This window comes from Hippoglossus hippoglossus, chromosome 9 (assembly GCF_009819705.1).
Source record: "Hippoglossus hippoglossus isolate fHipHip1 chromosome 9, fHipHip1.pri, whole genome shotgun sequence".
NCBI lineage: Eukaryota > Metazoa > Chordata > Actinopteri > Pleuronectiformes > Pleuronectidae > Hippoglossus > Hippoglossus hippoglossus.
In genome coordinates, this window is record NC_047159.1 from 9407550 (window position 1) to 9431643 (window position 24094).

Sequence of the window (24094 nt, forward strand, 5' to 3'; positions counted from 1 at the left end):
AAGAGGTACCCAATCATTTCATCTTTACTCTCCAGTTGCCACCCACTCTTCGCTCTTTCCTTGCCCATATCGTGCAACACTTCCTGGAACGTCTACGTCTGTGCGAGCTGCTGCAACTTCCCACGCTCGGCTGCATCTTAGCTAACTTTAGACCTGCTGACTTGCTCTGCTGTGAGGCTTCACTAGAAAGGAGAAATAACACTTCTGACACAAGAGGATGATATTGATTCCATGTGTTTATTCACAAAACATCAAAAGTGAAGTACAATTCAATTTAACATTGCATCGGTTTCGAATGCATATTTCAAAGTAAAAACAATAGTCCATTATTAAAGGTGTCCCAGGTACAGACACTGCTGAAATCAGGATTCACAAACAGAGTCTCTGCTTATTCCAAGAATATCCCGATAGCTGTGCGAGTCCTTTGAGACACTTTCAGAAACCATCTTGAGGACCAGCATCTTCCTCGTTTCTCTCTGATGAGACTCACTGCAGGCTCCAAACTTTCATGAGTCCATTTCTTACAGTCTCCTTCTCTGTGACTTTCTCTGCTCACTTCCCCATCAACTTGTGATTCAGGGAAGCACCTGAGTCACAGCTCATCATCTTTTCCTGCTCAGTGCAGTACAATCCAACTCCTTCTCAGTGTCCAATCAACCTCTCGGTCCACTCCACGAACACCTGGTCCACGGCTGACGCCTGAACTCGCACCCCCTTCCTCAGGGTATAATCCAGAACCAACGTGCCGACCCAGACTGGTCTGCAAGGGTGCACTCTGGCAGGGGTGCTGGTTGTGGGAGGGTCTGCAACCACAGCCTCTTCATCCCCAGAAAAAGTGAGGCAGAAAGGCTTTTGTCGCCCATCAGCTGAGGCTCAGCTCCTTGACTTTCTTATCTGCATCATCACGTGAAGCATGTCAGTGGGATGTCACTTCAGCGCTCTGGGAGGGTGATGGTGGGCACCCAGTCGTACACGCTGCGGCTCTCCTCACAGAAATGGCCCAGCTTGTCCAGAGCGGGGTCTTTCCATGGGTTTGCACTGGGGCTCTGAAATGAAAAACAAAAAGGAAAGGGATGAGCTATTTTGAAGTCAGACATCCCTCAACCAGACATCCAGCTATGCAGACATGAAGTAAACCTGGCAGCATGCGCACAGAAAACTCAGACAGGGGAGTGATGCGTGTATGAATCACTGGCTGCCAGGTCCCTTAATGACTCTCTCTGTGTGTGTGAGTGGGTGCTCCCACTGCCGGGAACGTACCGTGACAAGAATGCAGTGCGCGTCCTTGGGCTCGCCGGTGCCGTCAGCGCCCACGAGGTCGGCCAGGCGCGCGATGTCGTTGACTCGCACCACGTTGATGTCGTTGTCGAAGCAGAAAGCCTGGATGAGGGTGAAGTGGATCTGGAGAGCGATGTCACACTCGTACTCCTCATCCGTGGCGAGCACGCAGAAAGCCACGCTGTCTGGATCACTGCGGGGAACAAGAGGAGCAACGTGGTTACAAAACAAATCATTCCCCTTCATCGTCACGGTGTTGATGTGAAAAAGTGGGAGCCGGAGTCAAACTCGTTATTTTGTACTTACACATTCATGACTTTGGCAGATTCGTAGACTCCCACTGTCAGGTAGTCCTGCTTCTTTGCGGAGATGAGCAGCTCCTCCAGCGCTGCGCCTGCACTTTGCACCCTTCACAAAGAAAAAAACACGCACCATCAGAACACTGCGCATTTGTACATTCACACATTTAAAGCGTCAGCCAAAGATGTCAAGACGGTAAATAAATCCGTGCGTAAAATACTCTGCGTGCGTAAAACACTCACCTATCTGCGTTATCCATTGCGTTCTCTTGTCCGCGGATCTCTTCCAGAGTCATAGTTAGAATAATCCAAGTGCGATCGGAGAGTAGAATAAGAGTGGAGCGGTTGCGTGTCTGGTAAAGTCTCTGTCTCGTGTTATTCTGAGCTCGGATCAGCCTGTGGGTGTTTTTATAGCAGCTCCGCGTTGTTTCTCGGCAAGGGGCGGACTCTTCCTGCTCGCGCCTGCTGCCATTGGCTCGCAGCGGCCGGTGGGTTTCCGAGGAAAAGCAAAAGTCCCCGCGGGGCCGATCCACCGGGGGCTTGTTGACAACCCCACGTGGGGAGAGATTACAAGAGAATCCAAGAAACCCCCTCCCACCTCCGCCCACCTCCACAGTCACCGTGTACAAAAACTAAAAGTCCTCATTCACTGTGTATTTGTCCAGTCATTGCAAATAGTGACACTATAACAGCCTGAACCCACTGATGCTGCAATCATCCTGTAAGATACAAAAACAAAAACAAAAACTGATATGGGAATAAAGTCGACAAGAGAATAAAAGAGCAATGGAATAAAAATGTAAAAATAAATTTATTAATAAAAAAAAGTACAACATGCACCGGTTACTATGGAAATATTGTTTGTGGAGAAATGTACTTGAGTAAAGTGCAGTGGCCCAGGATGACTGTGTATAGAGATATAGAAATACACGTATCCATGTATAGACTGTATATATGCATATACAGTATATAGGCAAGTATGGTAACATAAACAATATGAGTATAAAATGCTATGCTATGGTAGATTCACCATGGTAGAGTATACCTTAACCCATAAATAGTATATTGTTTGTAGTGCAATTATATAAAGATGCATACATACATAAATATAGAAGTATAAATTCACAATATTATTCAATCAAAAAACCATTATGTATAGCCAATGTTATACATGTAATACATTTCACGTCACGTATAATTATTTCATGGGATTGATTGTATCATGATTCCAGGTGGAGTTTGGGGCTTGAGGTTTTTCCACCTTGTTTACCTCCTCACCAGAGAACTGGCTGCCAGGAAGCCTGCCCTCTGTTTGTAGCTTATATAACTGTTATAAAAGCAGGGGGTATAACAGACCGATACATTTCACACCAGCTATAAAAGGATCATGCAACTGAATAGGCAGATGAGTACCGGACAAAAATGATGCATCTATATATATAAACAGCAGAGGGAAAATGAATCCATGATAAAGTCTGGAAGCATCATTTCCAGGCCTGGACTTCCCCGAGCAGCTTTGGGGAATCACTGCTGGGATATTTATAGCTCATCCAAACTTTCCCTGAAGTCTCAGCTCCCTGTTAAACGGCTTGTTGGTGGCTCACCTGCACGCCTGTGCGCTCTGCCAGCCTGTTACCCAACGTGGTGCCCCGGGAGAGTTACAGACCTGCCGGCCCGCACCGTCTGACCCAGACTTGGCCACTTGGGATTTGGTGAGGGTGAAGTGTGTCTGAGGAGGTGTGAGTGTGTGTGTGTGTGTGTGTGTGTGTGTGTGTGTGTGTGTGTGTGTGTGTGTGAGTGAGAGAGAGACCAAAACAGCTTGTGGCCGGCACACGCCACTTAATCCATTGAAAAGGAAGCTTTAATTGCCAGTTTGTCTTGAGGCGTGTCGTTTCTCCTCCAGCAAGAGAAAAAAAGACAAGAGGGACTTTGTGTCACAACAATACTCAACGTCCTCCACCTGCCACCCACCCCAGCCCATTCATGAAGAGAGTGTGTGTGTGTCTCTCTCGCGCTCTCTCTCTCTCTGTGTGTGTGTGTGTGTGTGCGTGTGTGTGTGTGTGTGTGTGTGTGTGTTTGTCTCTCTCTCTCTCTTTCTCCATGTTTCTGTGTGTGTGTGTCTCTCCCTCTGTGTGTGTGTGTGTGTGTTCGTTACCCCATGCACTTCCATTCACTGTCCTACAGCAGATGCCGGACAGATGTGCGTCCCCCCCCCCCCCGTGCCTCTGCAAGTGGTCGTATCATGAAATTGTATCTTATCTGATGAACTTTAGAAGTTTATCTTCAACATCATCATACAGATGCCAAAGACTGTTCACACACCAGTCTTGTGCTGACTTGAGAATACTACAAATAATGAAGGGCAGCCGTGATCAATTGCAATTTGGAAAACAAATTATAAAACCTCATAAAAAGTTGTGTGACATTTTGCACTACAAACACAGACCTACATAGTGGGCCTTCTTCTAACTGGAATTGGTTTCTGCCGAATGTTGTTTTCTTTGCAGCCCCCTGATGACGAGTCAAATAATGAACCACGGTGACATTTGCTTGAGGGCAAATGAAGGAGCCCACGTGTTGACGACTTGACCTTTAACCCCACCTTGCACGAGGCTGTTAGATGCTGATCACCTGCTCGACCCTGCTCTGAGAAAAGCCCTCAGTATCAGAAACCTGGACTAGCAGCGCCACCTGCCGGTGATGTAAGGAGCGACCTTTCCCCCACTGGTGAGCGAGTCGGAACATGTCTGAAAAGCTCGTGACTCATGATTCCTCCCTCACACATGAGTCACCATCCAGGTCCCTGCATGCTGTTATTTCCCCACAGCTGAGCGGACTTCTGCGGCCAGACAAGTGTTGTTTGCGAGCAATGGGAAAACAAAGTGAATTTGAGTGAAAAAAACTAAAATAACTTTAATTTTACAGAATTAAGAATAGATGAATTTAACAAGCTTGTGATACAAAGAAAATACCCAGAACACCTCATTGTTAACCACACAGGTAGATTTACATGACATGTAATGGGATGTTTATTGTCATATGCGAGTTAAAGAAACGAAATTGCATGAATCCGTTTTTGTCTGGAAGTTTTTGGACTTTTACAATGCAGTCATCAGAGTATCTACGAGAATAACCATCTAATAACTAATAGATGGTCAACTTAAAACTGGTTTATTTGCATTGACTAGAACTGTGGTTTTCTGGTTTGATTGTAAGAACTAATTTACCTGTGCAAATGGCACTGTATCCATTAAGCAAAAAATGTTTCTGTAAAGCGAGCAATCACAGTTCCTCATACGGCTCGACCATTTACAAGGTGCAACATCGTCTGTCCTTTACCTTTCGACTAGGGTGAGGAAAAACTCCCCCAAAAACTTTTAATGGGGGAAAGAAATGCAGAAACGTCAGGGAGAGACAAGTGAAGCATCCCTCTCCCAGGACGGGAGCACAGCCGGACTATTGAAGATGTATTTCTACATTAAGACAGAAATCTGATTTATTTTTGAAGAATTTTTGTGCAGTGGAGTTAAAAAGTCTGTAACCTTTTGTAATTTCTAATTTTCAGAGCAGGCTTGCATGAGGAACAGCCCGCAGGCCGAGTACTGATCAATAAAACCACAGAGTCATTCTGATATATAAAATGTTTATTATTATAGATGTCCAGACATGTTTATACATAAAGAGTTCAAATGTACAGAAGAGCTACAATCAATGAAGCGTATTTACATTCCATTCTTTAACCACCAAATGTCAGTGCATTTGTTCAACATGAGCAACATTTAAAATCTCAATCTCGACTAAAAAAAAAAAAGTAGTTCAATACTTTTTAGATTCCATTTACCACCGACAGTAACCGAAGATATAAATACACAGAAAATGACAAAAATGCCTCACTGACAGAACAGGTCATCACATTTTTGAGTATATTTTTTACTGCAACACAGTTTACTGAGCAAATATGTATCAAACCCCCTTAGTCTGTTGGTTCTAATGTATTTCAGACAGGTTCATAAAAAGTAAGAGCTGTACTATGATGTAAAACAGGAGATTGTAGGGGCGGACTGGGGATAAGAGGTCAAACGGTTCAGTGTCTACATTTTAAAGACAACATTTTCTTGAATTACTGTACATGAATGTAAAAAATAAAATAAAATAAAATAAGCATTCCAAATTTCTAAAGGTGCATGATACCCTTGTTACAAGGGAAACACTAAAACTTCACAAGTCTTCTAAATGTCCTGCAATGGCTTTAAGCATTATGGCGACCGACAACCGTGTTGATCGAGCTTCATGAGAAACAAGCAGCCTGTCTGATTCTAAGCAATGGATGTTCACGACTATTACGATGGCAGGGTCATTATCGAGCAGTGCACGTTAAGAGCTGGTGGAACAGACCAGATTCACGCACCGAGTCGCACCCTTGGTGTTGAATGATTAAAAAAAAACAAGCAATGCTCCTCTTGAATAAGCTTATGCCGCTTCATTATACATTTTTTTGTTGTGCTGCCGACAAATTCAAAAATGTTGGCCGTCACCACTGGTTTGTAGACTAACGTGAGGCCTCTGTGTTTAGCAAGAAGCCTCCAGCAATACAGGTCTGCTGCGATGTCTTATTCCTCAGGTAGTTTAAATTGCTGGAACACTGGGAATCTCTCTCCTGTTTTATCGTTGGTAGAGAATCAGAACAAAGTGCAATTAAAGTAACAGTAGTACACGAGAAGGCTGTTAGAGGGGAAAAGTAGGGACGGACAGACTGATCCTAGGTCTTTATGATTAATGATTTTTTCCCCCTTCCTCCTTTTTGTAAGTATAAGATTCCCTCTTCCACCCAAAACATTAGGAGTATGGCTCCCTCTGCTGGTTATAATGATAAATATCCCCCAACTACATCTCATCAAAGCGGTGCTGCTGTATTATGACAGATGGCGGGTTCCGCTCTATCCAGTTATCCTTTGCTTCTGCGGACGGCATGACAGCGTCAATGGCTCCTTCCTGTAAAGACCCTAATCCTCCAGCAGGACCCGGCTTCATCTCTGCGGCCTGAGCAGGGGCGGGGAAGTCTGCCGAGGAGTTGCTGTTGACGCCGTTTTCCGAGTCGGGTTGCTCCACCCTTTGGTAGTCAGGGGTGTGGTTCTTCTGACTCATGGCGAAGATGGCTTTCACGTTGTCCACCTCGGCCTGGGGCACGAAGGGAAGGACATCGTCTTCAGTCTCGAGGTAGGAGATGGCGTCTGTGCTTTCTTGTGGAACGGAGCGCAAGGTCCGGGAGATGACTACAATAACCAATGAGAAATGATTAACAAAGCTGAGCCAACAAAATTCATGAAATCTGGGTTACACATGAGATAAAACAACACTACAGGGACAAGGATCAGTCTGCTGTGCACACCGAGTTCTGTGTTTGGAGGAAACGTCATGGCAAGAAAGGTTGAATAACAACAAACTGTTCTTATTCTGATGTAACTTACTGGATGTGGGTGTGTAGATCTCCTTCTCTTTTGTGTTTCCACCAAACGGATTGACTGACGGGAAGATGATGAGACAGAAAGAGAGCAGGAAAACCTGGAAGGCAAACCACACGAGCAAGTGAGGAAGAATTACAGCAGCATTACAGAGAAATCAACATTTAATATGAGAACAATAATAATCAAGTGACAAGATGGAAATGAATACTGTCCACAAACTTACCATAACACAAGTGCTGGTAGTGCTGGCCTTCATAGTGGACATCTTCACGATGGACTGAAGTTTCCTCAGTTGTTCTATCAAAGAGCTGCAAGAACCAAGAGACATCTAATGTCACAGCCGTCGACAGAAACACTCGATTTTTATTATTTAAAATGAATACAGACGAAATATCTCAGTCTGTACTTACATGTTCTGTTTGTGGAGCATTTGGACTTTCTTCTGTAATTCCAGGTTGTGTGCAGTACAGATGGCAACCCTGCGGGAGGCACATATTCAACAATCAGGATTTCTATCCTTTATTTTATCCTTTTATAATTTACTTGTAAAATGAAGACATAGAACAAATCTATTCTATAGTCACAAGGAACCAGGCAGGGAAAACCGATGCTCGCTTCTACTTTAAATTCTTCCCACAGTGTTTAATTGAGTTTGACAACTCTTCATGTTTGAATAACTGTTACTAAAGAAAGATCTGTTGTAGCTCGTCCATTCTTTGACGTCAACTTTAAAGTCCCCTAAATGTAAAAAACTGCAGACATAGTCCCAGAGTTACTACAGTTGGACGATGACCACAACATTTGGGCCAACCAGTAAAACTCTTTACAGATATTTTCATCTTTTAAGAGTTATTCATGACGCTGTGATATCCAACCCTGAATTCATCTGAATGCTGATCGAAGTTTTCTTTTTCAAACCAGACTTCTAAACAAAATTAATTGGGGGTGCAACTTGAGAAGCACTATCAAGATACTTAGAAAGGCCATCATATTGTCCTCAAGTGATTATTAAATGTACAAGGAATGGGCATGTAACTGTACAGGAGAATATACTGAAAGCTCCAAGGAATATTTGACACCCATCTTAAGAACAGATGTAGAAGTGTATGCATCTATGTTTTAATATTTCAAGAAATAATTCCTGATTTGCAGAAAACCTCATCTCACCTGTTTTCCAGTCCATCGACATACACCTTCTTCTTCTTGCGGCTTTCCTGAGCAGACTGCTTGTTGCGGATCTTCCTCCTGACCCTCTTTAAGGTCCTCTCCTCTGCCTGTTACACAGAGAGGAGGAGGCTCTCAGCAGAAGGTTTGGACGTGACAGATGACAACGTGTGTATAAAAGCCTTTCGCAGCTAAGCCATAGAAAGACCAAATAAATTGTTTATTTATTTAGCAAACAGGGTGTGAGGGAAGAAATGCAGAAACAGAAACAATTATATATGGTTAAACGATAAAAGGCGAACAATAATTATTGTTTATCATCAGAATGTCTCATTAATAGAGTTACATTTACATGTTTCGTTCATGAACATCAGCTCAGTGGGAAAAAAGACATGAAGTGCATCTGTTACCTTTGTGAGAGGCATGTGTGTGGGGAGGGAGGCTCCCTCCTTTGCCAGAAGACGCTTCTCCTCCTCAGTGAGAACAATGTCTTCGAACTGAAACTGAAGGGAGAAAACAACCATTTGCAAAAAAAAAACAAGTTGTGCATACGTTTCTGCCCCATTTGTGGCAGGTATCAAAAATCAGGAAAATACAAAACACTGGCATATGTGGCATTGAAGCAAAGCTGTGTAACTTTCTCTTAACAACGGCGCCCTCTGCTGCCACACATGGGGACTAATTCTGTTCGGGCTCCATGTGTGAGCAGTAAAGTCGTTTTGTGTGGGAAAAACACGACACTATTCTCCCTCAAAATGATGTTGAAGCAACAATAAAAAGATTTAAAAAGTTGCATGTTACTTTCTTTAGGTCTTTGTTTAAAAATATTATCTTTAATCTGGTTTAAATAGTGGGAGAAACTGACCTCGTCTGTGTTAAGCAGCATGGAATCCTCTGTTGAGTCCTCTATGGACAAGGTGCAGGGCAGCTCGCTGGTGATGTCCTCCTCCTCCATGTCCATTTCCTCAGTCACCAGGTCGTCTGCCAGAAGAAAGAACATTTCAAATAAACGAATTTCATCTTTTTGGATCTGCTACCTCAAGTTAAGTGTCTCCATTTATTACACCACCCCCCACAAAATCTTTAAATCCCTAATCCAGGTTTTCTGAGGGGATTTACATTAATGAGATGGGTGTTTTTTTTAAGTAAGCCCACATACTTTACTTTTTCAATAGTTTTTGGACGACACATACCCAGATCAATGAAGACATCTGTATCTGGCCTCTCTGCCCTCACACTCTGCAGGGCATCCATGTCCTTCCCCTCGCTCTGCAGCAGAGAGTAGCAGTGATCTGACTGGACTGTTAGGGCCTCCGGGCTCTCCGTGTGCACCTCTCCAGGGACCAGGGCAGGGTCCGAGGGCACTGGACTGGGCTGTGAGTAACTGGGGCTGGGCACAACCTCACTATCGCTGCTGTGGGGACTCGGGCATCCCAGAAGATTGGTGTTTCCAACTACAGTGCTGCTGTCATCAGAAATGCCACTGTCGCTGCCCAGGGGAGAATGAGAGGGACAGATGGTCCCCATGTTGTCTTCTTCCTTCAACAAGCTGGACAGAAAGTCTTCAGTGTCCATACCTGTCAGCATCTGAGGGTCAAAAACAGTATTTAAATCTGAAACACACACAACAGGTGAGCTCCTTCTTACAGTTATATCAGCTAATTTCATCCTAAGTTTATGCATCTTTTCTGTGAAAGTTGTCTTACATCTTGTTCAGACAGCCAGGATTCGATGAGCCCGTTCCCATAAGGAAAGAAGGGCTCAGTAGATCCGTCCTCTCCATCTTGGAACAGCAGCCCCAGCAGGTCTGCTCCATCCATGTCTGGAAGATCCTTAGCGACTGACATCTGTAGTACACAGAGCAGCATTTACATTAAGTTCAACATTAGAGGTCATCTATTCAATATTTTATCCTAATAATCAGCCAGACGGATATATCGGCCAATAGGAGCCTTTGACAGACATATCGGTATCAGGGTTTCTGTTTGTCGATATGCAATGAAACAAAGAAAACTTTTATTTTACAGCAAAAACAATGAAGAAAAGATGTGTTTCTATGTCAATATTTTACATAAGAAATGGGTTTTCTTTATTCAAATGTGTTTTCCTAATTGAAGTTTTAAATATTTTGTTGTATTGTGTTTTCTCGGACTCAAAACAAACCACAGTTTGATATTGGAAACAATCATTAGTTACAGCCCCACAGTTAAAGGATGCAAATGAACAGTTGTAGCTGACTGAAAGTTGAATAACCCAGAGACTACCATGTGACAGCTTATCAGAGTTCCTATTATCAACCTCAGCTGTGACTAAACATTGTTCAAAAATCAAAGTAATCATTCCCGAAATGATATAACACTTATTTTAGATAAAGTCAAGTCAAAGAATTGAATCTGATGTTAGATAAGACAAGAAAAGATGAAACATTATTGATCCAACAACAGGGAAATTCACTTGTTACAGCAGCAGATGAGTCAGTATGACTTAGACAAGAGAGAAAATAAAAAAAGACTATGCACATAATATACACCTCTCACCACAGAAATATTGTATATATAGAAATGTACTTTAAGTAAAGTGCAGTGGCACAGGATGTAAAACTGTATTTGTGCACTAGTATAAAGACATATTGAGATAGATTTATCCATTCATGTGCAGATTAGACTGTTTGTACACACATAGGCACATATGGTACAGAATAGTACAAAATCCTATAAATGGGTGTAAATTCACCATATAAAACTAAAAACACAATATATGATATATAGTACAGCTTTAAAAATATGTATATAAATTCACAAAAGTATACAATATAATGTAAATATATGAAGGTATGCAGGTAAATAAATATATATATATAACTAGAGCCTGCAGGTACATGTGGATGAGAGGTGGGTGCTGTTTGGACCGTGAGGCGTTCAATGACCTTTGCCTCCCTGATATCTTAAGTGTGGCAGATGAGACTTCCGCTGTCAGAGGTTTAATAACACGTAGACCAAAGTGCCATGTAAACAACCTCACGTTGCATCATCGCCACGCGGCAATCATGACCTCATCTCATAGTGGGCCCCGCCCCCACGTCTTTGTCACAGACACATGAAGTCAAAACAAATAACGCGGAGGATCTTGAGTTTAAAAGCAGGAAACGACTGGATTCATGTTGTCTGTTGCAGCGTAGAAACAAGAAAAACAAACATGCAAACACACGGAGGCAGCTCGGTGCCATTGTGTCTCTATTGTCCTGCAGGAAGACAGTTGTCCTGCAGCATGTCCACGTTGACACACACGGAAAGACCTACTGGTAGCAGCAGCTCTTATAGAAGATACAAGCTGTTTTTAAATCTCATTTAACAAGATGTAAAAATAAAGATAAGCACATTATTGAGTTGACTGGCTGACATGAGCAGGCGTGTGTAGGCCACAGCGTCTCAATAATCCTGTGAGGGTCTGTGTTTACAGAGGGCGTGGCCCCTCGTCCCTTTAAAATACGTTTAAAAACATTACACACACTTAACGTTCGATGAGTCGTTTCTCTTACCGTTCACTGACAGGAGACTGGGTACCATCGACTGACTGGTGGACCGGAGTGTGTGTGTGTGTGTGGCTTCCTCCTCTCGGCTGCTGTCACTGCACTTCCTCCAAAACCACCTTCCAACGAGGCAAAAAATGCGTCATCGCGTCAAGCCGGATGTCTGTACGTGAACTTCTTACGAGGCTTCTGGGAAATGTAGTGCAGCGCTGATTGGCCTGCTTTCTGCCCCGGCATGGATGCCTCTATTGACGTTATTTTATATAATCATCTTCTACTAATAATAATCATAACAATCACAATAATCAACACAATGATCATAACCACAATCACAATTATTATTATTATTATTATTACCTATACCCAATGTCAGCTGGGATCTATCCATATGGATAAATATATGGATCCTTGCTTTGGTAAGTGAAATTTGATCATTAAAAATGTCAACATAAGTAGGGAGAATGTTGATCTGTTTTTCTTCAAGTACAAAATCTGTCAGTCACATGTGGATGATTTGAAACACCAGGTTTAACTTCAGGTGTCAATAATCAGGTGTCAAATAATATTTTCTTCAAAATGAGAAAATAAATCTGATGCATTTTAATCTTTAAACATATTTTAATCAACACATGAGCATGGACATGGCATCAAATGATAAAACAAAAAAAACATATAACTGAAATACAACCTGAAGTAGTCTGAATCAAAACTGAAAATAAATTTTGCCAACTAATAACTTTCGTAGTTGGTTTATATTTTTTAGCTTCATGTCATGTCTTGGCTTTTTCAAGCCACAGGGAAAGAAATAAAATTTTAAAAATTGCAATGAAACCAGTCTGTCTGATTTCATAGCGTCATAGAAAACTAAGGCATTGGAAGAAAAGTGCAAGTCAACAATAAAATACTATTTCATTTGCTTCACCACTCATCGCCTCATCAGGATGTGAATTTCAGAATCTTTTCTTTAAGATTCATGCTACATTGAGTAACTAAGTAACTATCTGACCTGCACGACCCAAATCAAAGTTATGTATGCCATCTAATCCTTCTTATGTGAAATCGAATTTCATAACATTCCCAAATCTCATGAGGAATATATATATATATATATATATATATATATATATATATATATATATATATATATAGATATATATAGAGCAATACAATCAACATAACAACTTTCTTTAATCAGCAATTTTAAAGTAAAGTGGGTGGTGAAAACCCAACAAAATCAGCCCTCTCCCATGGCTCCACCACCGTCAAGAAATGCATTCCGTGCAGTGAACACTAGGGGGCAGAATCCATATATGACATGAAATTATGGACACGCAACGAAACTTTGTGGAAACGAGGCGTTAAGTCAATGAGTTTTCAGAGTGGAGCAGAGCATTTCGTCACAGAATCACGCAGAGTTTAGAGGTGTGCCGTAAATTACGGTACACTTTTAGTCGCTCCTTTTTACTTGGTTTAGTTGGTCTGACAACCTTGGTGGCTGCAGGCACGCTGTGAACAGCCCGCCTCTTGTGAGCGCGGTGCAGCAGGATCCTGTAGACCCCGGTGATGGAGCTCCTGCAGTCCTTCCCCTGGTTGTTGAGAATGTGTTCTGAGGTGATTCCCAGTATCTCCAGCGCTGCCTTTACCTCCATCTCCTCCTCTCCGAGTTCAGGGGGATCACTCTCTGCAAGGTAGGACGGGTCCAGTTTAAAGGGCTCCATGGACCGCGGGAAGTCCACAGGGAGGAGCCACTCACAGCCCATCATCTGCTCCACCTTGCAGCGGTCAGATGGAATGGGTTGAAGGATCCCTCTGATCAGCCTCTGGCACGCCTCTGGCACCCAGGAGGGCAGGATGTAGGCCCCCTCCAGGATGCATCGCTTCAGTTTGGCCACCGTCTCCGCCCTGAACGGCATGGCGCCCGTCATCATAAAGAACAGCATCACACCGAGGGCCCAGATGTCTACAAAGATGCCGACGTAATGCTCGTCTCGAAAGAGCTCAGGCGCAGCGTAAGGCGGAGAGCCGCAGAACGTGTTTAGTGTCTCATCTCGGCGGCTCAGCGTGCTAAAGCCAAAGTCCCCCACCTTGACACACGAGCTGCCGGTGTAGAAGACGTTCTCTGCCTTCAGGTCACGGTGGATGATGTTGCTCTCGTGCTGTGGGAGAAAAATGAAAAACTGAGATCAATGACTGCGAGTCAGTCTCAGCTGTCAATCATGACGTTCCACCCCAATCGTGTAACTCACGGAAACCAAATTTACCTGAAAAATAAGCAAACATCAGTGTAGTAAGAACTACCTAAAATTACAGGTATCTTTGAGAAAAAAATATTTCGTACTTTGGTCCAGGTCCAATCCGCTAACATGGAGGAGATGGAGTTTATTATCTAAAATGCAGCCAGCCACCAGGTGGCAATAGAGACGATTTAGCTTAAATTGTGGGGAGTCATCATGTCGAGCATCTTTATAAAGACTACAGTCAATGATCAGATACAAAAATGTAAATGGTCAATGTTACATCAACATACAGTATTTAGATGTTACTTAAATCTTACAAAGATAACGTTCAGATTGAGATGTGGTTTCCTTTTATCTTTCTTAATATTCAATATAAACTCCTATGCTCTGACCATGTGTTGAACAGCAGAGAGGATCTGAGCAAAGACAATCTTGCCATCGGCGTCAGAAAGTTTCCCTTCCGTGGTAATTTTGGTGTAGAGCTCCCCTCCCCCCGCGTACTCCATCACCAGGTGTAACCGTGTCAACGTCTCCACCACCTGAAGAGGGAAAAGATGTCATGTCAGAATGCATTACTCAGATGAAAACTGGACGTCGGCTACATGTTGTGATCACTGAGAAAGCCCCTTGTGATCAGCTAATGGTCATATAGAAATCAAGATGAGTGTGTGGTGTGTGAATGGAACCTCATAGAGGCGTATGATGTTGGGATGGTGCAGTTTCTCCATGCTTGAGATCTCTCTGGACAGCAGCCTCTGGGTCTTCTGATCCAGCTTGGTTTTGTCCAGGATCTTTATGGCCACCTTGTCTGGAGACGGAGCAGGAAAAGATCAGTGAAACCAAATATCAGACACACATCTCTACAGAGAAAGTGGATCACTCCAATCATGCAGAAAAATACAGTTTATACCAGAAAAGAGGTCATATTGAAAAAAAGGGGAAATAAATTGTGATTTTGTAAATAAGGCCTTAATATTGTGGGGGAATTTTTTTTTTTATGAGAGTAAAGTAGTAGGTTTAGACTATGTGTCATTTTAGAGGGTGAATATAAGAAATATATATATTTTTTAAATTCGTAATACTCGTGATATAGACTTTTTCCCCTTAAATTAAAACGTTTCTTAATTCTTGCAATATAGACTTTTTCTCATTAAATTAAAACTTTCTTCTTGTAATATTTTAACATTATTCTGGAAACCTCAGATTCATTTTTCTTCGATAAATTCCTCATACTCCATCATACTCTCATCGTGTCTATCGCTGTGCATCATGACTAATTTTATTTAAACTCTCTGATAAATCATGTACTGTTGCTGGAGGATAGGAAATTTGGGCCTGGTTCCAACTAGCGAATGCAGAATTGTCCCTGAAGTGACCAGGCCTGACGCTCTGCTCCAGATAATTTGATGGAGGATTAACTGCCACCAGAAACCAATTTTCCTGATTATGTTCTCCCAGGGGTGAACTCTCACTTTCAGCTCCAGCTGACGGAAACCTGTATTACTGCTGTGATCTAAAGTCTAAGCCTATATGAAACGTCAAATCAGTGAATATCAAATAAGAGAGGGGGCACAGAAAGTTGAATTACTGTGGCTACTTTGTTCTGGAATCAAATTTAACACACCACATTATAAAAATGGAAAAGAAACATGTAGAAAACCAACAACTCCAAAAGCTCCAAATGACTTTACATACAGTGTATGAGACTCACACAACTGATTAATGATTCATAGAGATAAATAAAATAAAACCTCAGGTAACTAAATACAGAAAAGTTCTTAAGGGGCAAAATGGTGTTGAGATATCTAATTGTGCATCGTTATACATTATTCAGGCTGGTATTAGACTCCCTTTCAGCTGTGACATAGCTTTCAATGAGCATTTAAAATGCATCGCAGCTCACATTGTTTTTGGAGGACTAAGTCACACACACACACACACACACTCACACACTCGTTCTCCTCTCTCTCTTTAGCCTTTGATGAAGCATGCAGCAATTTTAGCCGTCGCTAAGGAAACTGAAGATCTCTAATCAATCCATCTGTTCAAGGGCAGCAGACAGTCTGTCTCTGTGTGGCTGAATCAGCCCCCTGACCCCGGCACACATCACCTTGTTGGTGAATGGCTACATAAGATCACACTTGTTTTAGTGTTGCAGCCCACTGATGGAAACAGCTCATCAGCCACAATCACTTAAATCTAAGAAGAAGAGCAGAGCCGAGAGCTGATATTTCATAGACATTCCCAAAAACATGTACAACTGACATTTTATTATCCCTGTACATGTGTCGCACAGTTTCATTTCATTAATATCATACAGCTTCTTACCTTTGGTGAGGGCATGAATTCCCAGCTTGACATGGGAGAAATTTCCAACACCGATCTCCCCTCGAATTTTGTAGAAGCCAATTCTTCTTCCCACTGTCATCTCGCGGACGACCCTGTGACCACATTACAAAAGATGTTACACCAATAAGAGAGGAGCCACCACAGAAAGGATTTCAATGCATGGCAGGTGGGAAAAGGAAAGAGAAATACAATCAATTGAAATCCTATAATGAAGAAATAAAAAGAGGATTTCGGTTTTCTCTCCTCATCCCTACCTGTCATCCTGGCACATATCCAGGTTCAACCGTTCCAGTGGAGTGAGGCGGCGGATGGTGGCTCCCTCATCGTCCGTGTTGATGTCGGAGCTGTCCTGGCGGCTCCAGCGGCTGTACCTTTGTCCACCAGTGCCTCCGACTGAGTCTCCGTTAGACTCCCCGCCGGTCTCTGCCCCGGAAACTGAGCTGCTCCCAGCAGCCCCCGCTGGCCCCGACGCCGACCCCTTAGAACCTGCTGTCCTGGCCCCGGCTGCAGTCCCCTCTGGACTGTTCTCAGCGGGGCAGACAGCAGTCATCCTGCAAGGGTGGAGTGGACTTAGCTCATGGCTGGTAAGGGTGCATGACTTGGTGCACACAAAGAACAAAAACAGTGGTTTCGTTGTTAGTTTCTTACAACATTTTTAAAACAGTATATTTCCTGACATTTTTAAAACAGTATATTTCTTGACTACATTTTGTATTTTTTCTGATGCACTTTCATTGATGTTCTGACTGCTTTGAGAGTGTCTTTTAAAATCTACTTCTTTAAACTTCAAATAAATGACAACAACTAAGAAAACTGCATTAATAATATATTTGGTGTTTCTTCTCTTTAAATCTATATAAAGCCCACTTCAACATGTGTTATTCTAATTTTCTTGCCTGTAATCAAAGTGTTGTTCCTCACACATAATCCATATAATGTGAAATAAAAATGCAAAAGTGAAATAGCCAGCACATTCATTCCTGCAGGTTCAGTAAATGCTTTAATTTAAATATTGAATCAAATACATTCTTATTACATTGTAACAGCTGATTTGAAGGACATTCATTCAACATACCTTCAGATATGTGAGCCATTTCGCAGCTAAATCCTTTCAGTGATCCAAATCTCATAGCTATAGAGACAGCCAAGTCAAAAAACACATGTTACTAATGTGTTTTCTTTTACTTCAACTCAATGGGTCAGAAGCTCCAAGGCTCCACAGACCCAAGCAAATGCTGCGTCCAAAATTCCCAAACGAGCTGCAACTGATACCGGTCCTCGCCGCAGTGGAATATCAGGGGCGGACTACAGCCGCAGTCTCGTTGCATTTCAAGAACGTCCAGAAGTCAAAGTTTTAGTTTTCCTCATTTGAAGCTACTGAAGAAGAGGAGCCGAGGATGGAGATGGGATAGCAGGTTTTTGCGTGCTGTTGGATTCACGCTCATGGTCGTGTCTGAAGAGATCTGTGGAGCTTTAATGGGCTCTCCTGAGTGTTCAGGGTATAAATAGGTCACAGGCTGAGGAGGAGGGATGAGGAGATGGAGGGTCGGGAGAAAGAGGCTGAACAGATGATAGTGTCAGGGTGCAGCCGTGGGACATTCATGAAGACAACCTGGAACAAAGCACAAGAACGACACAAGAGAAATGTCATTAATGTTCAAATGGAAACCCTCTTTTTCTTTTTGTTCTTCTAACTTTTTCAGTTTTCTTTATAATTTCATTTACCTCCTCGTAGACGTATCAGAATATTTTTGAGAACTTGATTTTTTTCTATGAATCAAGCGTCTGTGAAATGTGAAACTTTGTGTGCACATGTCAACGCAGGTGTAACCCTTCACTATCTGCTTGAGTGTCCGTTAATGTGTGTTGTAATCCTTGCTTCACTTAGCGCTCGAGTCCTGTCCTCCGAGGACGACAAAGGCTACGTTGCCATGAGAGCCAGAACGAACAAATGAGCGAGATCCTCATGACTCTCTGCCAACAAGGGGATTCTCACAACATGAAATACCAGCGTGACTAACCTTCACATTTCAAATGAAGAACATGAGTAATGACCGGTACTCCCTAATGTCAGTGTGTGTGTGTGTGTTTGAAATTAGGTGATACCTGCATGCTGCTCTGACAGCAAAGCTCTAACAATGTCCCCTGAGAGGGAAAAGTAGAAGGTGAATCTTAGGTAAAGCTGAACACTGACTTGGAAGAAACAATTCAATTTAGCCAAATAAACTACACAAAATCTAATTTCGATAACTCCAGAGGATCTGAAGCAGTTTTCAAAGTGACTTTAGTTTCATCTGTTTTGTCTCTTACATGCATTCAAAAAATATATTATTATTTAATTTCAACTATATTTCAAATTTCCATGTATCTTTATTACAAAGGTTCAATGTAATGGGTCACATTTAATGCAAAGTTTTCTGTCGTGTTGAGTTAGTGTGAATAAAACAACTTTAAATATATACAGTAAACACACAATTTATTTTAATAGTTCAATAATTAGTTGTAGGCATAATTATTTTATATTAGTGTTGTCCTGTGAACTGACAGAACTGGACTGGCCTGAATTGTCTTTACTTTCTAATTCACCATTAGTCGCTGAGGTGTTTAACGGAATAATAGTGTGCTCTTACTTTCTACCAGTGCAAGTCCATTGTTCTATTGAACCCGACACCTGAATACAGCAGTGACTGTATATACACAGAACACTCAACCCAGTCTACACATGTCTCAGTAAAACTACATTTTGCAGCAAATACTTATGTACTTTTAGTTGAGTATGATTTGTCATACACAACTTTTAGTTGTATTTGAGTGTTTTTCCATTGCTGTATTGTAATCTTTACTCATGTTTGAGTAATGTCTGGAAGTGTTTTAGGAAGTTGCTCAGCTTTTAAAAAATTATTTGCATCCTTAATAGGAACAAACAAGAGTGATGCTGAGTGGCACTGTAGGGAAGCCAGAGCCTATTTTGAGGGGTTTGGTCTTTTCATAGAAATAAAGTTAACTGGCTTTATCCTGCACATCTGACACCAGAAGCCTTTTTGCACATCTTCACAGTATCACAGGGCATAATGTGGCAATTCAATCTCTCTCTGTGGCTTTTAATGTCAGCAAATGACCAGGAGAAGTGAATACAAATACAAATTGGTGACCCAGTAATATGGCAATAGTGATGTCAATAATCAAGAGTTGGAAATAATTATAAAAAAAACAAGGATGTTGTGTAAAACTGACGGAAAACATTTATCTTCTTCTCCCTCAGTTTTGCATTATTATTTTGAGTCAGAAGAGGACAGTGTGTGTGTGTGTGTGTTTCTGTGTGTTTGAGGCAGGAGTAACACGGTGTTCTGGAGGTTGTTCTCTGTTCTCTATATATAAAGATGAATGAATCTATGTTTAAGCTGCTCTGGGAAATCAAAGCCGTTCTCCTTTGTCAGGCCTGCAGTCTCCCAGCCTTTCAAACACCTTGCTATCATCACACCATGAATATCTAAGCATTGATCTCAGGCGGCCGAGAAAGGCCTGGCGAAGAGACGAGAGGCCTCCACTTTACAGCACAAAGCAACACGCGCCCAATACCAGCCTTTTATGTGTGTAAATAAAAAAGACTAAAAGGACAAGCGTGCATGAGATAAATGCAATAAATAATAAGAGGAGAGCAAGACGAATTCTAAAGTGATGAGGAAATTGTATTTTTCAATTGCAGATGGATATATACTTGATAGTTTTATATAAATGATTGATTAATACGTCTTGGAACATAGTCACAAATAGTTTATTGGACTATTCCCACTTTTTTCAACAAAAACATGAAAAATATAAACTTTACAAATATATTCCAAAAACTATTTATAAAGCAGGTTTTCAAAACTGAACTGACTGATTATGCATCAAGTGGAGAGTTTCTCCACCGAGGGTCGGTCTATAGACGAGCATCGTTACCCAGATTGCTTTGTGCTTTGCTGGATCCACTGGATAACAGATCTCCGTGGTTGCTTGGTGATGGACACTGAACAAGCATGTTTGTTTGTCTTCTTTGCTCAGGCTGAGGATTAGGCATTAACTGGCACAGAGTGTGAAGACAGAGAGCACACTGCAGTGCTGTGTGACACAGCATCGAGCCAGCAGAGCACCCAAGTGAAGTGTGTGTGTGTGTTTGAGAGAGCAGACTGAACACACACCAACAGGAGCACTACAGTGTGTCATTGGAAGAATTAGAAACTTGACATGTCTATTACACAGTATCTTGCTTAATGCTGAAATCAATTTATCATTTTAGTCAAACTATAAGTCCAGGACAATCGCCAAACTTGTAATAGATTCTTTTAGTTCCTTTGTTTAAATTATGTGTTACTTTCAAAATATAATTTTAAAAATATGTTCTGGCTGCTGGTCAGACCATTAGAGATACCTTACATGGTTTAAGTAAAAAATATTGCTCATACAAATTGAGAATAAGCAAATCTATACTGAACTTGTGTTAGAAGTTTTAAATTTGAAAGACTGTGGGAGCCTGTTGTTCTATAAAATCAACCATCATAAAACCTGAGAGAAGCTCAGGAAAACTCAGAGGCTGTAATGTTCTCTACTGGGCTCATGCCTAGGATTCTGATGTAGACGAATAAGACATGTTGTAAAAACAGTTGCAACTTTAAGCTGAATAACATCACAGAGAGCATCAGCATCAAAACCAAATGTGCCGTGTTTCAGTCATGTAAAGTAAATGACTGAAACACTCTACAGACGGATATGTTACTGATAACTGATCACCTTGGTCTTTAGAGACTAACACTTCATATCAGTGGAAATCAATAATTATCCCATTAAATGTCACATTATTATTTATGTTAAGGGTTAAACTGATTTTTGCAGTTTTCAAATCTGAGGTAGATCGATCACATCCCGTACTAACTTGTTAAATGTTTGATTTACAGACAGAGGTACAAAACTCTCTATATGAATTGTTTACCACATCAGCAAACACAATCAGCTGTGCCAAGTGTGGGTCCTTACTCACCAGACAGTCAATCATTTGTCTGAGGGTCCCTAAAGGGAGGGAGGAGAGTTTGCACTGGTGCACTCGTGCTACCATCAGCAGCCTCTTCACACACTCCAACAACGGAAAACACGAGAGCCCTTCCACAGCAGCTGTGGATCAAGAATTAGTCATTCTTACCTAATTGCCTGTCTGTGCCTGAAGACGATGTATAAGAGGAGACAGGAGCTATGCAACGTTTATCTGCAGAACAGTTCCTCCTCTCCGTCTTGTCTCTTAAAAAAAAAAAAAAAAAAACTGCCTTGCCCCCCATTCACTTTTGAGTCCATTCCCTCAGTCCAGCCTGTGTTTGCATCCCATTCTCCGTTTTTCACTGCCATTATGCATCCAGGCACAAAGACAACGCACGCGCCAGTGCACACACATTCATGTGCACCATTTTCCCTCAGACAAACACACGCACAAGTGCACTCGTGTAAATACACACGCGGACAGCGAGCTGTACCCACACAAAGCTCCCCAGTGTGTTAATTGAGACACACGGCTGACAAGAATAAAGAGCTCAACAGTGAAAGAGCTGCAACAATGAGGACCATGGGCCCTAGGAACAGAGAGACAGGCCTCACTGGAATCTATGGGGCAAATATTTCACATTTCCAGTTCCCCCCAAAAAAAAGGGTGACCTCTAAATCCCTTCCCCCTGACACATAAACACACAGTCCCAACCAGAGCTGCACACACCACTGTGATTGCACTAAAACCAAAGGAGTTGGAAATAATTGAGCTCCAATACGTGGGACTGCAAATGGTCCAAACCACATGAGCAGGACACTAATATTTAGTTTTGATTTGATCTTTTTGTGCATATTCACTCGATCTTATTTATCTACACACACTGTTCTTCCCAAAGCCTTGGGACACACACAGCTGTGTACTTCTCCATACATCTTGGAGGGCGACAGAGAGATGTAGACGTCTCTGAGGCCTGAACAAAGTTACCATGACGCCGTGTGCACAGAGCACAATAACACAACAATGCAGGAGACACTGTTACTGCTGCGTGCAAACCGGTGAAATCTCACCGGTTTGCATGTTGTTCGCTGTCGGCGCTTTTCAAAAGGGGTTTGCATCAAAGAACAAAATGAAACACATGACACTCAGCGCCTCATGTGCACGGACGGATTGACCATCAAAAGATTAGAAACATTCTTATTCAAGGAGAAATAAACAGGCCTGAAGATTCTTCTAGAATATAGAAATGCATTCAGCTTTTAACCTAGGTCAGAGGAATTAAGGGAAGATTTAAAAACCAAAAAAAGATTATCATAAAACATTTCATAATTTTATGATTTGGTTCTTTATCACTTGGCTTCCAGTTGTTTACATATTGATGCAGGAGGGGAAAAAAACATAAATATTGTAGTTAAAGACACAAAATGGAGCCAACTGATCGATCAGTGGAATAAATGGTGATGGGGAAGATTGTGACATCTGAATCTGGCAGCTGAGTCATTCAGATCTCCTCTGTCTTTGCCAAAATGCAAATAAACCAGTCAATGTGTATGAGAGTTATAACCAGTTCAAGTTCCAAGCTTTTTAACTCATTATAATCACAGGTAGGTTTTGGTGGTAAAAGCTTTTCCCCGAACAATGCTTGTAATCTGTATAAATATTTGCTGATTGGTGTCAATAAATCTCTTGCTCCTGAACCTTCAGGTGAAATGCCCTCGACACGCAGGAGAAGGACTTTTTATGATGGCTGCTGCAGATAAAAGCTCATCAGAGCAACAGGTGCTGCAGCCAGACTGTGTCCTCTCATAACCTGCTGTCCTCCAGCTTTGTCTACCTCAGCACACGGAGGCAGAAGAGGCTGACGGAGCAGAGTCTCATCCAAACTGTGGATTTCCCACCCACCCCCAGAACTTTTGATCTGTTTACTGCGCGTGTGCGTCACGTGCGTGCGTAACAGCCAGGTGATTGCACTGGTGATCCCTCTCAGGAGTGTTGCATTGATAAAACAAGACTATAGTTTGATTTTAAAATATATAGGGCAACGAGGTTAGGAGATTAAATCACATTAGTTTAATCCATATGAGACGAGCTCCATCACCTGCAGAGGTTATTATAAGAGATGCTGCAGAGTCGCCAACCAGGAAGCGACTCTGATGTGATTCAAAACGCACATTCTACTTAACTAAATGTTGAATTGCGTCAGTTAAGTGAATGACAGTCAACAGTTTTCATCTCCAGCAGCAGCAGCAGCAGGAGGAGCAGGAGGCCACTGCCCACAACAACCAGCGCGTTTCTCACCACAAACCCACCAGCACAGAGAAGAGCAGCGCCCCATCTTACCTGGATCACCTCCTCCACAGGAGCCGGCCGACCTGCACCTCCCTCCCCGGTGCGGAGATCATGTTCTCCGGTGACATTCAGCGCACTGAGCCTCCTGCTCTCCTGCTGCAGCTGCTCCCTAAGTCTGTTGTAAGGGGGAATCCGCGTGACGGGCAGGTGCGTCGACCAATCGGCGGCGCCCTCACAGAGTGCACCGCGCGCGTCCGAGCCAATGGGAGGCGAGAATTACAGACGGAGCCGCAGGATCCCTTTAGCTCCAGTCTGCGGCCACAGGAGCGCACAGAGCCAGGTAACTTAACCCGTGAGTGTCACCGTGGCCTATTAACACGGCACAGGGTCGTGCTGGGGTCAGGGGACCAGTCTGCTGCACAGGTAAATGCTTAATACCCTAATAAAGAAAATGGAGCAGCTTGGGTTGATAAATG

General features: G+C 42.4%; 3 protein-coding genes and 1 long non-coding RNA gene across 4 annotated transcripts; 1 reads left to right on the forward strand and 3 right to left on the reverse strand.

Moving 5' to 3' along the window:
- Positions 1-218: 218 nt before the first annotated feature.
- gadd45ga (growth arrest and DNA-damage-inducible, gamma a) lies at positions 219-1977 on the reverse strand. The gene is made up of 4 exons (XM_034596423.1): positions 1821-1977; positions 1585-1686; positions 1261-1471; positions 219-1046 (listed from the first exon to the last, which is right to left on the reverse strand). The coding sequence occupies exons 1-4, from the start codon at positions 1871-1873 to the stop codon at positions 933-935; spliced, it is 480 nt and encodes a 159-aa protein (XP_034452314.1). The 5' UTR covers positions 1874-1977; the 3' UTR covers positions 219-932.
- Positions 1978-2970: 993 nt separating this feature from the next.
- Positions 2971-6065, forward strand: LOC117768222. Its single transcript, XR_004615026.1, has 2 exons — positions 2971-3289; positions 4085-6065. It is a non-coding gene; the product is annotated as an uncharacterized LOC117768222 (long non-coding RNA).
- creb3l3l (cAMP responsive element binding protein 3-like 3 like) lies at positions 5207-11876 on the reverse strand. The gene is made up of 10 exons (XM_034596417.1): positions 11745-11876; positions 9913-10053; positions 9400-9793; positions 9072-9187; positions 8617-8709; positions 8210-8316; positions 7453-7521; positions 7266-7350; positions 7046-7139; positions 5207-6850 (listed from the first exon to the last, which is right to left on the reverse strand). Exons 2-10 carry the CDS (start codon positions 10051-10053, stop codon positions 6462-6464), a joined length of 1488 nt encoding a protein of 495 aa, XP_034452308.1. The 5' UTR covers positions 11745-11876; the 3' UTR covers positions 5207-6461.
- Positions 11877-12881: 1005 nt separating this feature from the next.
- On the reverse strand, positions 12882-24081 carry nim1k (NIM1 serine/threonine protein kinase). The gene is made up of 7 exons (XM_034596418.1): positions 23670-24081; positions 17397-17933; positions 16576-16919; positions 16301-16413; positions 14659-14780; positions 14365-14511; positions 12882-13891 (listed from the first exon to the last, which is right to left on the reverse strand). The coding sequence occupies exons 3-7, from the start codon at positions 16869-16871 to the stop codon at positions 13133-13135; spliced, it is 1437 nt and encodes a 478-aa protein (XP_034452309.1). The 5' UTR covers positions 16872-16919; positions 17397-17933; positions 23670-24081; the 3' UTR covers positions 12882-13132.
- Positions 24082-24094: the final 13 nt, after the last annotated feature.

What these genes read in the sequence shown, in the direction of transcription:
- gadd45ga (XM_034596423.1), bottom strand. Translation starts at nt 1,873, where the DNA reads ATGACTCTGGAAGAGATCCGCGGACAAGAGAACGCAATGGATAACGCA. An exon ending in GCAATGGATAACGCAGATAG is followed by an intron (nt 1,687 to 1,820) that starts GTGAGTGTTTTA and finishes TTCTTTGTGAAG; the next exon opens with GGTGCAAAGTGCAGGCGCAG. An exon ending in CGCACTGCATTCTTGTCACG is followed by an intron (nt 1,047 to 1,260) that starts GTACGTTCCCGG and finishes TTTTCATTTCAG; the next exon opens with AGCCCCAGTGCAAACCCATG.
- creb3l3l (XM_034596417.1), bottom strand. Translation starts at nt 10,053, where the DNA reads ATGTCAGTCGCTAAGGATCTTCCAGACATGGATGGAGCAGACCTGCTG. An exon ending in CCTGGCTGTCTGAACAAGAT is followed by an intron (nt 9,794 to 9,912) that starts GTAAGACAACTT and finishes TTTGACCCTCAG; the next exon opens with ATGCTGACAGGTATGGACAC. An exon ending in TGCTGCTTAACACAGACGAG is followed by an intron (nt 8,710 to 9,071) that starts GTCAGTTTCTCC and finishes TTCTCCCTTCAG; the next exon opens with TTTCAGTTCGAAGACATTGT.
- nim1k (XM_034596418.1), bottom strand. Translation starts at nt 16,871, where the DNA reads ATGACTGCTGTCTGCCCCGCTGAGAACAGTCCAGAGGGGACTGCAGCC. An exon ending in AATTCATGCCCTCACCAAAG is followed by an intron (nt 14,781 to 16,300) that starts GTAAGAAGCTGT and finishes CTCCGTCTCCAG; the next exon opens with ACAAGGTGGCCATAAAGATC. An exon ending in ACATCATACGCCTCTATGAG is followed by an intron (nt 14,512 to 14,658) that starts GTTCCATTCACA and finishes TTCCCTCTTCAG; the next exon opens with GTGGTGGAGACGTTGACACG.